Genomic DNA, 16,166 nt, shown 5'->3' with positions numbered 1-16,166 from the left:
AATTGCTTAAATCACCTTTCTTTCCCATTCAGACATTCCGTTTGGAGTTCAGGAGATTGTCTTGACCAGGACCACACCCCTAAATGCATTGAAGCAACTGCCATGTGATTGGTTGGTTAGATAATTGCATTAATGAGAAATTGAACAGGTGTTCCTAATAATCCTTTAGGTGAGTGTATATATATATATATATATATATATATATTATATAATATAATCAATTCTCATAGTTGTCTTTTTTAAATTATATAATAATATCAAACGTAAATGAACCAGATATACGATTGCTTTGAAGCAGTGCTGTGTAGGTTCCAGTAAAGTTAAAGAAAGTCGCTCCTGTGTTGAAGTTTCCAGGTGTGTTTACTAAGGCGATGAAGTGGCTTTTCTTATCTGTAGCGCCGGTGCACAATGTTCCACCCATTAGGATCAGTCAGGTACCAAACAAATGCAGCAGAAACACTGCAGTCAAAGTTTCTCAAAACCAAGAAGACTTTTTTCATTTTTGTAATTTTACGTTTAAAAGTTTAACCAAGTATCTCTACAGCCCTCGGTTCCAGACTGCAGGGGCGAGTCAAGTGAGTTTTGGCACCGAACTAATGCATGTTTCTTGACTTTTTAAATTATTTTAATCCGGTTGTAAACGTATAGATGTCATTGTGGCTGGATTGACCTTGAAGACGTCACACAGTTGGAGGGATAATATTTTATTTGAAAGTCACAACTAGCACAAAATTAAATCGCACAAACATTTTAACCTAACAACAACAACAACAAAATTAATTTGACGCCATTTTAAAATAATAAAATCAAGTGGTGTTAGGTCTCACAGGCAGCTGCTTACATGTACGATCAGGTGAGTAAGCGTCTGCTCTGTGTCCTCTGACTACATCTAAATTGAATGTATAAAAAAATACAGAAGTTACAATTAAACAATATTATACAAACCATGTAAGTATAGTGTAATATTAAAAATATATAAAAAATAAAATGAAAACTGCTTCCCAGTTCCATTAATATCAACATGTCAATAATTTTCTCTCTTTTCGGTCATTCACGCTGTTTTCTTTGACCGATTTATGAACCCAAAATGTGTACCTGCAGGGTGATGGGGTGATTCAGCCAATGACTAATTATACTGTAAATTCTCATTTTAAGTTAGTTTCCTTTGTTTGATGCCCAATATACAGGTAATACTGAAAGAAAATGTATATATATAAAGAAACATAGTGTCTTGGAGCAAAATTGCTTAATTAGGTAAAATGTTACATTTTGATGAACTGCAAAACCTAACAAGTAAACTGATTAAGTGTGATGATACAGTTGGGTTTTGATGAAGGAGATGGTGTCCACACCATATTTTCTACACACATGCGTGTGAACTTCTGTCCGCAGTAGGATAAATGGCCTGTGGGTGTTCTCCCATCCCCTTAAATGACTAAATTGTTTTGCAACCCCTAACCTACAGTACGCCACTGTCTGTATTTCACGATTACGAATCCCAGGTGATCGAGAGATGCGTGTTTGACAGTTAATGCTATGGAGACTGGCAGCGTTGTTTAGTAAAGGAGGACAACATCCCCGTTCGAAATCCTAGCATCAGTAACTAATGATCGGGCTGGCCGCGTATAGGGATTTACACATAGTCAAATTTGGCGGATCGCTGCCCATCCTCGCTGCGGGCCCTGTATCCCTCATCGTAGCCTTGCCTAGACTTGTCCTCATACCCCTGACCGGACTTGTAGATGGTGTTATGGGATGGCGCTTTGTAAGACACTGCGTTGAAGCTGAAAAAGAACACAAAAAATGTATGGATTTCGAGTATTTTCCTTTTTATTATGAAGAAAGAAGATTATTTAAAAAGGGGTTTAAATAGATCATATGAAGCTAATAACCTTTTGCGGGCTGGATTAACCCTGTTCAAAAGGCACATTTTTGTTTTTAACCAAATTATAGGGCCTATTGAATTCTGGTGCTTTTCAAAGGATCACTGTGTTGAACTACTACTACAAAATGTACTTCAACTACTTTCAAAATAATCGATTTAAAGAAACGTACCGCGACTTCTCCGGCACCATGCCTTTACAGGCCAGGCACATCATGATTCCCCCCACCATCAGCACCGCTCCACCCACCCATCCGACGAACAGGGCATTGCCGAATGTGTACCTGGAAGACAGAGTCACCATGGTGAGGGAAGGAGTAACATCAGGAATTGGACTCCTTTAGGTAGGCGTGGATGAGGACGAGGCCTGGGAAGATCACCCTGTGCCGTGCATTGGCCAAACAACAGTTGTAGGTATTCTTCACATGTGCCTGGACCGCACAGCCTCGAGGAACAGACCATGCATTCCCTTACCTGACCTGGACGGATCCTCCATACGCAACTTGAGGGGTGAGGAACATGAAGTTGGTCACGATCAGATTGGCAAAGACAGAGACCCCAGCAATCGCACAGATGCCTGCGGAGAAGGCAACACAATGGCAGTCAGCAAGGATAATGAACTCCTTAACATAGACAACATTTGAGGACTATGGAATTTGATTGTCTAGCAAAAGCCACCTCTGGAGTGCAGCTGTCGTCTGCTAAGCCTTCAGTAGCTCTATAAGAAGAGGGAACGATAACGCACCTCCCAGGATGAACATGATCCCCGCTGTCAAGGTCATGTTGGCCTTGGCTGTGTCCTCCATACTCCCCATCTTGATGCACTTCAGGGCAAAGATGGCGATCAGCACCCCGATGGCTCCCAGGACGATTCCCACGATCATCAGGGCTCGGACAGCCTGGAAGCTACCTGTGTGTCACAGGAGGAAACATACCCTTGATTCACATACAGGAAGCTGACAGCATTTTCGTTCAGAAGTTGAGTCCGTGAGGCGTTCAAAGTCTTCTGGGTGATGGAATTCTGTTTCTAAATCTAAGAAAATAAATGAACTGATATTAAGTGTTCCCATCATCGGAGACCACTCCGGTGAGGTAATCTGTTGTATGTTGACTACGATTAGCCACCTGGGATTTCACAAAGTATTTAGTGAAAGCATAGAACATACTTGCATTACTAATTAAATAGTGTTAAACTAATATATATATATATATATATATATATATATATATATTTGGATGAAGAACAAAATAACCCTACAAACCCCTTTCACCGCAAAGCTAATCTGCTTGCAGTGAATCTTCAGGTAACAAAAATTTAAGGTTAAGATTGCATGATTTAAATAAATATACATTCTACATATTTGTGCTGAAAAGTATAATCGAACTACTAAAGTGTTTTACATGAATTGGTCTTGTGAAGGGTGTCTGTTACTGTGCAGTTTGGGTGAGAGGACGACGAAGGTAAGCGCTTCTGGCTGGACAAACTGCGAAAATAGTGTCTGGTACAATAAGAGACAATATTCACACGACCTAGTAACTTATAAATCACACACTTGAGGATCAGACACGTAAGTATCTTTACAGTGAAAATAAAACTAAAATTTTTACAACTCAATTGTTTTGGTCTGAGGATACCCTATAGCCGATGTGTGCTCTATTTTCATGTTGGTTAAACGAAACTAAACTATTAAAAACAAATGTTGATCTGCTGAAACATAAAATGAAATATCCTGAACTGTTTTTTAAATCCTGCTCTCCATGAACAGGATGACATTTATCCACAAGTTAAAGGGTATAGGGATGTTTGGAAATGCTACTCTGTGAGTGTCTGGTTTATAAAATATATAACAAATATTGTTTTGTCTGTTTTTAAAGAGGAAATGTGTCTTTTACTTTGTTTACCGGTATATTTCTGTAACCTAGATGAGAACATTACGGTTTATTATCTCAATCAGACCGAAAGCTCTTATCTTAAGGTGTGGCACACCTAAAACACCTAACTAAGAGGTCAAATAGTTTCTCTATACCTGCAACAAAAAATATTTTTCAGGAGCGTAGGTGTAGGTTTAGTTACGTTCATGCATAGACGCACCAACCCCCAATGATGAGAGAATGTTAAATTGTCCCCCTAGTAATGTATGGTCCCCAATATTGAGAGAACTTGAATAATTTGCCCATTGGCGTAATTTACGGGTGGTACGACCCCCCCACTTCAAAGACATGTCAATTCACAGTCATTATTTACGAGATGAACGGGTGAAATCGGAAAACTCCCCCACAACCCTCACTCGACAACTGCACTCCGCGGCGGACTCGAAATCCATGTCCCCCGTTCTAAAACCTAACCTACGCCCCTGTTCTGGAGACCAGCTCAATAAAGTAAATTAAATCAGAAATATGTTTTGTTGAAATACTCAGTGTGTTAGTGATCAATGATCCATCGAGGGTTCTTATTGCATACGTTACAAAATTAATTAAAAAATTGTGCCCTTCCTCCTAATGCAATTGCAGAAATGAGATAAGCAGACGGACACAGGTAAGGTTCGACGTCATATGACAGAATCCCCAAATAAATGTCTGCAAATGGAAAAACTGGAGCAAAATAGAGATACAGCTTGTCCTGGGGAAAGCGGTCCACTAACCTGGTAGTCCCAGAACAGTGTAGAAGGGTCGGCATTCTGACTGGCCAATTGATTCGCCAACACAAGAGTACCACAGTCCAGAATAGGTGTAAACACTAGCCACCACGGTGTAGTACCGATCCTGTATCCTCCACTGGTTCATGCCTGTTGTAGCCGATATCGCCACAAGTCCTAACACCGACAGCACAAACCCAACCATCTGGAACATCGTGGAGGCCATTTTCTCTCTGCAGCCGAGTGCTTGTCGTTTACCAGTGAGCGTTGATTAAGTCGTGAAATGAAAGCCGCTCATTGGCTCTTATCAGTAAGGCTCATTCTTTATCTGATGTTTGCTCAATGTTTTCATGGCCTCCTCCGGGAGTTTCGAGCGTCGGTTTTGGAGATTTTCGAGGGGCGTGTCCTTGTTTACGGGATATGGGACGATGTATCACAGTATACAAATAGTTTTGTTTACTTTTTAAGTCACGTTTAAGTTTTTTGTTTTTAATTACAAGTCACTAAAGTAGTCCAAAATCCTACTTTCCGTCAATGTTTTGTTATCTGGTTTCAGGTCTGTTGTTCTGTTATCTCTAACTGATACACATGTGACCTTCAGCAAGGTGTTATTGCACAACAGTTGTTGATTTGGCTAACATTCCTGTATTGTATAAAACAGTCAACCCTAAAACATCCCAAATTTCCAGTCTCTCTCTTTTCTACCAAACATCTAATTATCAACCATTATCTAGCTGTGCGGTTTTTGTTGTTCTGGCCAGTAATGCAGTTAGTGTTAATAAATACTGGACTGTATATTTGGAATTACAACAGTTTTACATTTTTACTGTTTCCATTCTGTCAAATATCTGTACTTCTATGACTTTGTTTCCCACCAGTGTTATTTATGTTGTGTTTATATTAAAAGGCACAACAAGAGAACACTCTTTTTAAAATGGTTGCTTGTCGTTCGATTTAAAATTAATATTTCGGGTGAAACAAAATTACCAAGTTTTAGTTTGTGTCATTGATTTGATACCTTCAAAGCCTTAATTGCCTTAATTGTGTCATACGTACCAAGCTGCTTTTGTAACACTTGCAATCAGCACTGACCAAAGCACATGAATTAGTCATAGGCCCAGATAAAATCAAACTTTTAACTAACTTCAAATACAACTCCCAGAGTCGGGGATTGGCCATGGCAGGTTTCCATTAATTAGAAGCACAAAGGCTCTAGTCTAGCAAATCAACTAATGGCATCAAATACTAATATGGACCATCAATTAATTCAAATGTAGGTAAAATAAGCATACACACACACATATATATATATATATATATATATATATATATATATATATATATATATATATATATTATATAAATAAGGTCAGATTTGAACATAAAAATGTTTTTTCTTACACTTGCTATGCAAACCCCATATGTCTCCATCGATTTCATTGAATTACAACCAACAATGTGAATATCAAAATCCGTTCTAACAAAGATCTTGCAACACAAACAGAAAAGGCTTTTAAAAAGCACTGTTGTTCTCTGTTCTTAAGATTCCCTGGAGAAATGGACCATAACCCTAAATTAGGAAGTTAACTGGCATGTGCTAACTCTTCAGTGCGGACCCCACTTGCCCGCCGGTGATGTCCTACCTGGCAGCCCAAGGATGGTAAAGTAAGGCCGGCATTCAGTGAGTCCAGAGCTCTGTGTGCCGCAAGTCCGCCAGAGACCCTTGTAGTTGTAGACCGCCGTGACTGGGTCGTCGAAGCGGTCTTGGGTGCTCCACTGATCCATTCCAGTGGCGGCGATGATCCCCGCGACCCCCAAAACCCCGAGCAGAAATCCCATCACCTGGCACAAGGTAACCGCCATGATGCTGTCTATTCGATGCTCTGAAGCTGAAGTCCGTAAATTTCCCGGATCCTGGGTTTCGAGTTTTTTCTGCGTCACCTGTCGTCTGCCTTATTTGGCCAAAGCGCTGTGTCTTATCGCCGAGAACTGACTCGCCTATTTGACTTTCAGTGTTTCACTCAGATACGATTGTCACCGGGCCTCTCTCGATCCACTGCGCTTGTTTCTCTGGGTCTTGTTTGTTCACAGCCCCGTCACTGTGACTTGAATGTGAACAGGAAGGGTGGGCGTTGGGGGAGGCAGTTAAAGACACAAAATGTGTCATTTCAAAAAAACTCGACTTGGTTTTGACGATACTCGGATGACAGTCTGGGTTTTGTTTCAAGAATTACGAAGCCTCTCCTCGTGTTTCCCTCTTTATTTACCCAATATGGCTCTACTTCCTTTCCCAAGAAGCTCATGAACTTAAGAAACATAGTCAACTAATTAAATAAATACACCAGTCTTCTGACTAGCTTTTGTAGTTGTACTGAAGTGAAGGTTTTGAGAAGCAGCCTTGAGAGTTTACAGCTATTAACAGATGCAGTTTCAGCCCTAGGCCACAATTTTGTTTAATCCCATTTTAAGTGATAAACATGGATGTTGCATCAAAAATAATGTATTGTGTTCATATACATTTTATTTTAAGAACAAAAAGTACAGATAACCCAATAATATTACTGATAATGCCAACTAGTAACTAAGACAAAACCACTATTTACACAGTATAATAAATCCTCAGCTGAAATAATGTTATTCTACACTTTTCTAAAATGTATAACCATTTGTAAATAGCAACTGTAAGGAAATATGATTTTGTTATAAATTATATATTTTTATATAATAATCATGGAAAAAACTAATTCACAATCCAAAATATGATATCTGCACTTACATTCAGGAAGGAAAACAGAAAGACGAGGCTGTTGATTTACTTAATTGCAATTTCAAACCAAAGGGCAACATTTCTGGTCATTTTCTATTTTAGAGATAGAATAGTGATCATCTAGCTCATAACCAGTTTGCCACACATACACATATATAAATTATATATCTTCACCATCATTTATTAGCTTTTGTTGTTCAACTGCTGGATGAAGGCCTCCCCAAGATATTTTCACTTGTTTAAATTTACACAACAATATAAAGGATTTTATAACAAGTTATTTAACTAATACTAAAGTAGTGGCTGCAAGGAAAGGATGTTGCTTAAAAAAAAAAAAAACCTTTTATTTATTAAGAGAATAAATTCGCTTAAAATCGAAGCTGGACTGAATGAAAACCTCCTCGGCTTGTCAGAGGCCGTTATCTGATGCATTCAAATTCAAATGAAACCAAATATTGTCCCAAAGCTTTCACCGCTCCGTTCCTGCAATGGTGTTTATTCAGCTTTGTGATAGCGAAACACTTAGCCGACTGTATTTGAACATGACTGTGTCACCAGGTACCAGTCATTCTTCTCGCCAGAAACCGAGATACGAGAAGAGGAACTCTAATGAGTAAGACAAGTGAAAGGGGATTTCAAAGCATCGAAACCCAGGCGACATAAAAGCAACCAGTGTACGCTGAACACACAAACCATACAACTGTCGCTCCTACACCAGTGGGATCAGAGTAGACATCAGAGAAGACCAGGTTATAACGAATTATTATAATTTTCTTTATCATTCACAATTATAAAGTGAAGATAGCTCTGATAAATGATCTTCTCCTGGTAAACCTCTTTGAAATACAATAAAGTACGGAGCAGTATGGCATTAAAGGAGAAGCTCGATGCTTCTGGTATTTGTTTTCCAGAAACAGGTCGATACATTCGCCCATCAATGAGCTACTAACAGAAAACTAAAGACAGGAAAAATGGCCTCCCTTCACACATAACCTTTCTCACATTGTTATCATTTGCACTGGAGCACAATAGTCTAAAAGCTGCTCTTTGTGTTCTGCTAATATTCAGCTTTGATATTGGGCCCTCGTCTGATGAATTCTTATCGGAAATGGGATTCTAGACAGTTATGCGTGTGGTGAAAAGCAGATTTTTTTAAAATGCGGATAATGCCATTCATACATTGATTAATTGCTTTGTGTTGAACGCGTTTATGAGAGTAAAACTGAAACTTTCTAATTGGATTTATCTTTCCCCCCCTCTGAGAAACTTCTACAGTTTGAAATTGAAAAATACAAGCCTGTGAATTTAAAATCGAAGGCGATATAGATGGGGAAAGAGACTGATATTCACAGAAAAATATATATGACCCTGCAGCCAAAGCAGATGATGTTAAAATCTGAAAGGCTAAGCAGAATTTGGATCGCTAAAACTAGATCGCAAAAGAACGAACATTTGTTGATCGGAACTTATTTTGATCAACTGAAAAATGCAAATAAAAGCAGCAGAGGGCGACTCGAGCCCATTCTCCCTTGCAGCGATATTAAAAATGCAGACATCGCAAATGAATTCCAGTGGGCAGCTCCTAAAGGGAGGAATGTAAAGGCCTACTTTTAAGTTTGCTTTTTTCCAACATATGTGCCAAATCATCTTTCCACCATCAGAAGAATGAAATATGTTGACGATGAGTCCAGAAATTGTACTTTTTGTCTTTCTCTGAATTGAAACAACCTGATGAAACTTAAATGCATTTGATGAAAAAAGTCTACTTTTATTTGCCAGAAGGTGCTCTCTCTAGAGAAAGCAGCTTCCCAGTATTATAATTGTGTAGGTAATACAACAGTGTGTATAGTCTTCAAATTGTGTTTAAAAAATACACAAAATAAAGGTGCTCCCTCTTGTTCCCAGTCATAGTTACAGCGAACGACTTCTTTTCTGTTGGGATTTTAAAATGACGTGTCTGAGGGGAGGGTGTGACACAGTAATTGGTACATTTTTTTTCTTCGAATGCAGAGCACACTACAGATTACACTTAATTGTGTCATTTAATAACTGCACCATGTTCTTTGTGTAATTGAACCTACAGTACAGAAGGAAGTGTCAGGTGACTGCAGGTGTGAGAAAAGCAGTGTATTTAAGTTATGTTCAACTTAAAATAGCTATTCATTGTAAATTAAAACACTACTGTTTTGACTGAACATTTATAACTGATGTTATAAGATGAGAGAACAGCTGGGTAAGACTTAAAATACGGTGTTTGCCCCTACAATCCTGCACACTGACAGATACAGCACTTCAAGTCAAATACATAAAATAAAATAAACACATTTCATACCTGGCAGCCCCAGAATGGTAAAGAACGGCCTGCATTCAGTCATGCCTGAGGACCCCACTTCGCAGTTGTTCCACAGCCCTTTGTAGGTGTAGATAGATGTCACCACATCTCCCTGGCGGTCCTGGCTGCTCCAGTTGTTCATGCCGGTGGCTGCAATAATAGCTCCTACTCCCAGAACGGCGAGGAGGAACCCGGCCGTCTGGCATATGGTGGTGGCCATTCTTCCTGAGTGAAGCGAGTTAGACTAGAATTAAACCTGCACTGTTCACGCACGTTCCCAGAGAAGGAGCAGCAAAGCTGTAGCGGAGCCTAGCCTGGACTGGGGTGTTAACTAGGGTCAGCACCACCCCTCCCACACAGCTGTGTGACTCAGGGAGTGACACGGTCTCCTTGACGTGCCCGTTACTCACCTGTTCCCCGTGGAGAGCTTCGGAGAGACAGTCCCACCTGGTACCTTTCAGAGGCGAGTGACGGTCTGTCAATGACGGGGTGATAACACAGCTTCCCCGCCACGCCCTGATCCTGCGGCCCATCCCGTGCATTAGGATTGGGTTGTGTCCCGATTGGTCGGCCTGAATTTTAAACGGGATTTGGCACCATTAGTAGAGTTCAGATGAAGTGGGCCTTTCTGTGTGGTTTATACATAGTGATACTAATACATATAGTAGTACAGCTGAATAATAAATAAAGTAAGTTAAAAGTAAATATAATTCATACTTTATCACCAAACTTTATCACCTTCTACATTAATAGTGTGAATGCTTCACGTTTTCTTCCTCCATTTGATATATTTTATATCTGTTCCATGACTCCAAATCAGTGTTAATATAGTCATCAGTTTTTGATTTAGTCTCATTTGTCTATGAGATATAGTCAGTCATGCACTTTTCTTTATTTTTAGTCGACTAGTTAGTTTAGTCACATTTTAGTCATGCTATTTAATTTCATTATATTGACGTTAAACCTGCATGCATTTAATTCAGTTTTAGTCATTGAAATATTAAACAAATTACATTAATTTACCTTTTTTAACTTTAGAAGCAAGACAGTTCTAATTTGTTAGCATTTAAATCCATACAATAATTGTGTGGCAACTTATTACATAACAAAACAATTTAAGCAACAGTGACCTCCAAAGCCTTCACAGGTTAGTCTAAGAAATAAATAAACACACAAATCGTACAAATGGACTTTGATTTATTTCACTCTTCACGTGTCGCTTCAAATTCGTCTTATTGTAGCCACATTCAGTTCCATTTCCTTCAGTTAAAATCTTTTGTCCAAGTACCGAGTTACTCACAATTTAGGAACAAACCAATTGTATCGACTGTGCTTGATAGCCTAGATACTTTTTTTAATCAGTTTGTGTATAATGATGATAATAACAGTAATATTATAGATAACAACTAGCTTTTACTGAACACTGTCTTTTTGATAAAATATTTGTATTTATTTTGGAGGAAATTATTGCAATCTGAAAATTCTTGGGTCGCGTTCGTGTAGCACAGATTTCCGCAGATCTGCGCAGACAATTGACGATTTCGGAAAAACATAAAACAATGTGCGTTGACGAACGTCTGATCACTGAACACTGATCCAAATGCCATTGATATTGTAACCAATCGTACTCAATGAGGTACTGCATCCAGGAATACCTTCATGAGATCACAAGCTCTGAGACCAAATCAAAACTTCACTTCACCCACTGATCATAAACCGAATAATCAATACCTGAGGGTGGGATTACAATAGGTCAAAGGGAGAAAACTTACACAAAGCCCACACAAGATTTGTTATTGTACTTTGCTGCTGGTGGTTCAGGTCTAGTTACATCAGGAGGATATGACACAAACCCATATTCGATATCGCTAATTGCAACTTGAACAATGTACTCACTGTCACCTGACCACTGCACCTGGACTATAGATCAGGGAAAGGCCTCATCATGCCAGCCATAGAGCTCTTATCAGCTCATGCTAGGAGCAATGTTCCCCTCGAACACTAAACTACTGGGGCACATGGTAGCCCAGTTACTATTAGGGGTCAGTTGCATTAAAATGTATTGAATGACTCAAGTGAATACATGCTTTTCCTTTACTGGTGTCTTAGTGTGTTGAAGTACCTTGTGCAACACCCTTAAACTCAAGGAACGCACGAGGGAGAACTGAGGGAAAACGTCTGAAGTTGTTTTATGCAAATAGAAAGAAGTGAATAATAACTAGGATTGAAGTGCATTGCAAAGATTATTTAAATCAAAAGCAGGAGATATGGCAAAGATAATGAACTAGTTTAACATTTACAGCATAATTTTTGACAGAGAAGTGCTGAATGGGTTTACAGTATTACAGTATTAGTGTAATTAAGAGACCAATTTATTTGCCAGTCTTTGAACAGCATCCTGTTTCAGCCAAGAGCAGCGGGGTGAGATCGCTCACAGGGCCGTGTTTCCAGAGCATTATCGTTTTGTCAACACAAGCAGGCTTGGTCGAGGGAAGGTTGCCATAGAGCTCTTATCGGCCTCTATTCATAATGGGATGAAATTAATCAGTGAATGATTTCAGTTGGCGACCAGGTAATTTGTCCATTTTTTTCCGGTTTGGTAAATCCCAAAAGCATTTCCCCCCCAGTTTACAGTGTCTGAAAAGACCTTGAACCAACCTGTCCTCCCTCACTTTACTGTGAATATATTTATGCATTTTGTCCTGTGCACATACCCGGGAGAAGTCTTTTGGGTTGTTAGTGATTACAACAAAGGTGCAAATCCAAAGTGAAATGGCTAGCGAGTCAAACCGTGGGCTGGAGCAGGAGAGCTGCTCAAATATATACAGGTGTCTGTGTGGACTCTGGCGTGGCAGTGTAGGGCTCACACATTCCCCGATAATGCACAAATGAAGGGTGTGGATGTTCACACTAGTGTTCAGCTGAAGTCTGCAGTGGAAATGATGTAGTGAGACACTCTGGTGTTGCTTATGTATCTATATGATATAGTTGTACAAAAACATAGCACAGCTACAAAAAAACACTACGATACATAGTTTACTGTCACCGGTGTAAATTATATGTCACTGAAGTGAAAACATGAAGACCTCCAAAAACACACTATTTTATTATATTATCAGTATTTAATTTAAAATAAATAAATACACAAATAAATAATAATGTTCTTGTATTTTCTCAATGTAATCTTTTTTCATTATTTTCTGTTTGTATTATAGTATAGTACTATATTTAAAAATAAATATGGGCCAATAATTTAATGTTGCTTAGGTTACTTGGAAACCCCTACTATAACATAATAATAATAATAATAATAATAATAATAATAATAATAATAATAATAATAATTATTATTATTATTATTATTATTATTATTATTATTATTATTATTATTATTATTATATGTAACTAACAACCTATTTATTCAGGGAAACATATTTATTTTTTTGTGGTTTTATTCATTTTATTTTGCACATTAATTGTATATAGTGCATTGAATAGTTAATAGAGTAACAAAATATAGCATATAATAGAAAATAGAAGAATAAAACCATATGCTTCCACATCAAATCATTTGTATTCACATTTGCACACCCTTGGAAATGTGTTAAACTTTTTATTTGTATTTTTTATTTTTCAGAGAAAGGACTCCTAATTTTGACACATAACTTTCATGCAGTGAAAACACATTGAAGGAGAAAACAATGGCAGGAAACAAACAACACAACACAACAACACTATCATCCCCAGAGGGTGCAAAACGTCCCCAGCTATATCGTGTCATGACTCTGTCAATATGAAAAGTTGTTTGTTTTGAAAGAAACAAGCAAAATAAGCTTTTAAACAAAGAAAGGTACATTAAATACTTAAAGGTCTATATGCCCCCAAAGTTAAAAACCCTGTTTTACCTCGGCTACAGTCATTCCAGTTCCTTTGCAGCTTAAGTAATTTTTCACTAACATCCATTAGGGACATGGATGAAAATGCACAGCAGAATAGTGCAGAGATGATGAAAGCTTGGCTTAGTAATAGAAAAATAGGGGTATTTACCTTCCACATTTTGGGTTTTCTCTGCCCATTACCCTTTCTGTTCTGGCTGTGCTGTACACACTGTAAACCCCACAGTCAATTCTACATAAATATGGACTGCCATTATTTTAAATCTTTTTTTTTAACACCTTGGAGTGTTTTTTTTTTTTTTTACAAATAAATGTAATGTTTTATACCTAATACATTACTACTACTACTACTACTACTACTACTACTACTACTACTACTACTTATTCATCTTATTATATTACTAAGACACCAAGACATACACATTCACTCCAGATAGACAGAACTGAATCTCAGTATAGGGGCTGTTTCATACCAGCTGTTAAAACATCCATATTTATAAGCTAATTAGTCAATGGTACAAACTGCAAAAGAAAAAACACCCTGAAAGAATGTGATTTAGAAGCAGCGTAATTTTCATACAACAGAAGCGAGTATGTTCCTCAGTGTGGGCACTGCACCGTCAATCCTCTCTGATTCACACTAGAGGGCAGAAGATGTTTAGAAACACCAGTGTAGTAGGAGAGATATTATTCCTCTATTTACAATAATAGAAACACTGTGTATATATAAGGTAATGCGAGGGGGGGGGGGCAACATTCCAGCAAAGCCATTTTTAACACGAATCTCACATGAGGAATAACAGCGATTGTTCAATTTAGAAGGATTAATGACCTCTTGATTCAACTTTTGTTTCTCCAGGTGCACCCCCTGTATAAACCTCTTCCAAGTGGTGCAGATAGCTGTGCAGTGTGCTCTGCAGCATTGAAAGTGATGGTTAAAACGGAGGTTGTAATGTACTGTATTCTGGGAAATCTATGAATGTATTCATGCCATCACCAGATGTATTCCGCGCGTCTGGAAGTCTTTTCGCTGCTCGGATGATGAACATCACGCCTTTAAAAGGCAGCCGTAGCTGTGTTCGTATCTCTGTCCGCAGACTTTCCATTAACATTACAAAAGTCTGCCTGGAAATCCATACAAGTGTTTACAAACGTGGCAACATGCAGGCCTTTGAAGAGGTTTCCACTGGGACATATTCGGGAGTCAATTTTAACGTTTAGCCCGCACCCCTGCGTTGATTATTCAGTGTTAGATTCAGATTGTGGTTTTCCTCACAAGGAGGAACCTCGGAGCGCTTCGCAGGAGAGCCCCAGGCCTGGAGGAACGCAAAGTCAAGTACTATAGTCTCCAACAACAAGAAGAGACCAGCCGCCAGGACAGTTTGCAGACCGATATTATGACGCTGAAACGGCCCAGGATTCATTCTCAATGAGGCCGTCTCTCTCATGGTAAAGGTTAACCCTAGGAGCCGTGATGCTGAGACTTTGGCATTTGTGACAGGCAGTACCTCCTACAATACGGTGTCCTCTGTCATTGTCCTCTGACATTGATCTGAATAGAGAGCCCGAGAGGCCTCATGTGCACACAGGAGAGAACAGGACAAAGGCGACAGGTTGTTAAGTCTAACATTATATAGAGCCACCCATAGCAAACACAAATATTTAGTTTTTTGACCCCCTTGCCCTTACTCTTTCAGTGCTTTACTGACACTATTCAAAACCCAGCACAGTGTCTCAGAGGGGCGGTGAAATCACGGCGACTTCACAAGAGCGCTGCACGACAGTCTCAACACAACGTCTGCTAAAAACTGTCTGTCTTTGCACACGGTTACTTGGAGCAGTAGAAGAGCACACTTTTAAAATCCCTGGCGGATAAAAAAGTTTATTTTGGGGATGTTTTTGGAGGGGAGGAAAAGGGATGGGGGGGTGAAGGTTTGGGGCGGACTCATATGAAGGAGAGAACAAAATAAAACATAAATAACACCCGGAGTAATTAACCAATTGGGCGCGAGCTGGGGGATTGACAGAGTGCTCACATTATTGGCTGATGGGTTCACATCCGTCATGCATTCAGTGTCGAGATCTAAATTAGAGAGCCAATTAACTCCGCTAATAGCCCTCTCCAATTTAATCTGGGAGACAATGGGGATTGAAGAGGATGCTTTATTAAAGACTCAAGCTGCACAATATCCTCTTTATATGACGATTCACAGAGCCTCCGTTTCCCTTCTTGTTTTTCACTTCAATTAGCCCACTGCTTTCAATGATTAAGTGCCTATAATTATTTTTCAATTAAGGCTTTGATCTAGTGTGTACTGTATACAGCTCCTCGGCGCGCCTGGAAGAATGCGGATGAGACGGTGAATTTGTTCTCTCTGTTCGCGTCGGTGGGGTGTGAGGGAGATAAAGTTGCAGAAACTCGCGGGACGGCAGCTTTCGCCGAGTGAAACTTATCGAAGAGGCCCCCTTGTTCGGCAATTAGGAGTGGGTATTGTGCACTCACACTTTTATGTTTCTGGGTTGCTTCCAGGACAGCCTTCAGTCCTGGGGTTTGGTTGATCCCAGCCCCTCTTACAGACAGAAATGTGGATTGATAGGGCCTCACTTCAGAAGTTGAAACTTAGACTTACAAATAGCTGAGACACTTCATTTT

The 16,166-nt window shown here is 39.2% G+C and overlaps 1 protein-coding gene across 3 annotated transcripts; it reads right to left on the bottom strand.

The window, feature by feature from the left end:
* Window positions 1-688: 688 nt before the first annotated feature.
* Window positions 689-10,090, bottom strand: LOC136753574 (claudin-18-like). 3 transcript variants are annotated; one of them, XM_066709812.1, is made up of 6 exons: window positions 10,028-10,090; window positions 9,618-9,842; window positions 2,628-2,792; window positions 2,357-2,459; window positions 2,056-2,166; window positions 689-1,784 (listed from the first exon to the last, which is right to left on the bottom strand). In XM_066709812.1, exons 2-6 carry the CDS (start codon window positions 9,835-9,837, stop codon window positions 1,634-1,636), a joined length of 750 nt encoding a protein of 249 aa, XP_066565909.1. In that variant the 5' UTR covers window positions 9,838-9,842; window positions 10,028-10,090; the 3' UTR covers window positions 689-1,633. The 3 variants fall into 3 exon arrangements, with proteins under 3 accessions (XP_066565909.1, XP_066565908.1, XP_066565907.1); XM_066709811.1 differs by lacking the exons at window positions 9,618-9,842; window positions 10,028-10,090 and adding an exon at window positions 6,162-6,555; XM_066709810.1 differs by lacking the exons at window positions 9,618-9,842; window positions 10,028-10,090 and adding an exon at window positions 4,525-4,806.
* Between the last annotated feature and the right edge of the window lie 6,076 nt (window positions 10,091-16,166).

This window comes from Amia ocellicauda, chromosome 7, assembly GCF_036373705.1.
Source record: "Amia ocellicauda isolate fAmiCal2 chromosome 7, fAmiCal2.hap1, whole genome shotgun sequence".
Lineage (NCBI taxonomy): Eukaryota > Metazoa > Chordata > Actinopteri > Amiiformes > Amiidae > Amia > Amia ocellicauda.
The sequence above is the reverse complement of the archived record's forward strand: the minus strand, read 5'-3'. Positions and strand labels throughout refer to the sequence as shown.

What these genes read in the sequence shown, in the direction of transcription:
- LOC136753574 (XM_066709812.1), bottom strand. Translation starts at nt 9,837, where the DNA reads ATGGCCACCACCATATGCCAGACGGCCGGGTTCCTCCTCGCCGTTCTG. An exon ending in TACCATTCTGGGGCTGCCAG is followed by an intron (nt 2,793 to 9,617) that starts GTATGAAATGTG and finishes TGTGACACACAG; the next exon opens with GTAGCTTCCAGGCTGTCCGA. An exon ending in ATGGTGCCGGAGAAGTCGCG is followed by an intron (nt 1,785 to 2,055) that starts GTACGTTTCTTT and finishes GTTCTTTTTCAG; the next exon opens with CTTCAACGCAGTGTCTTACA.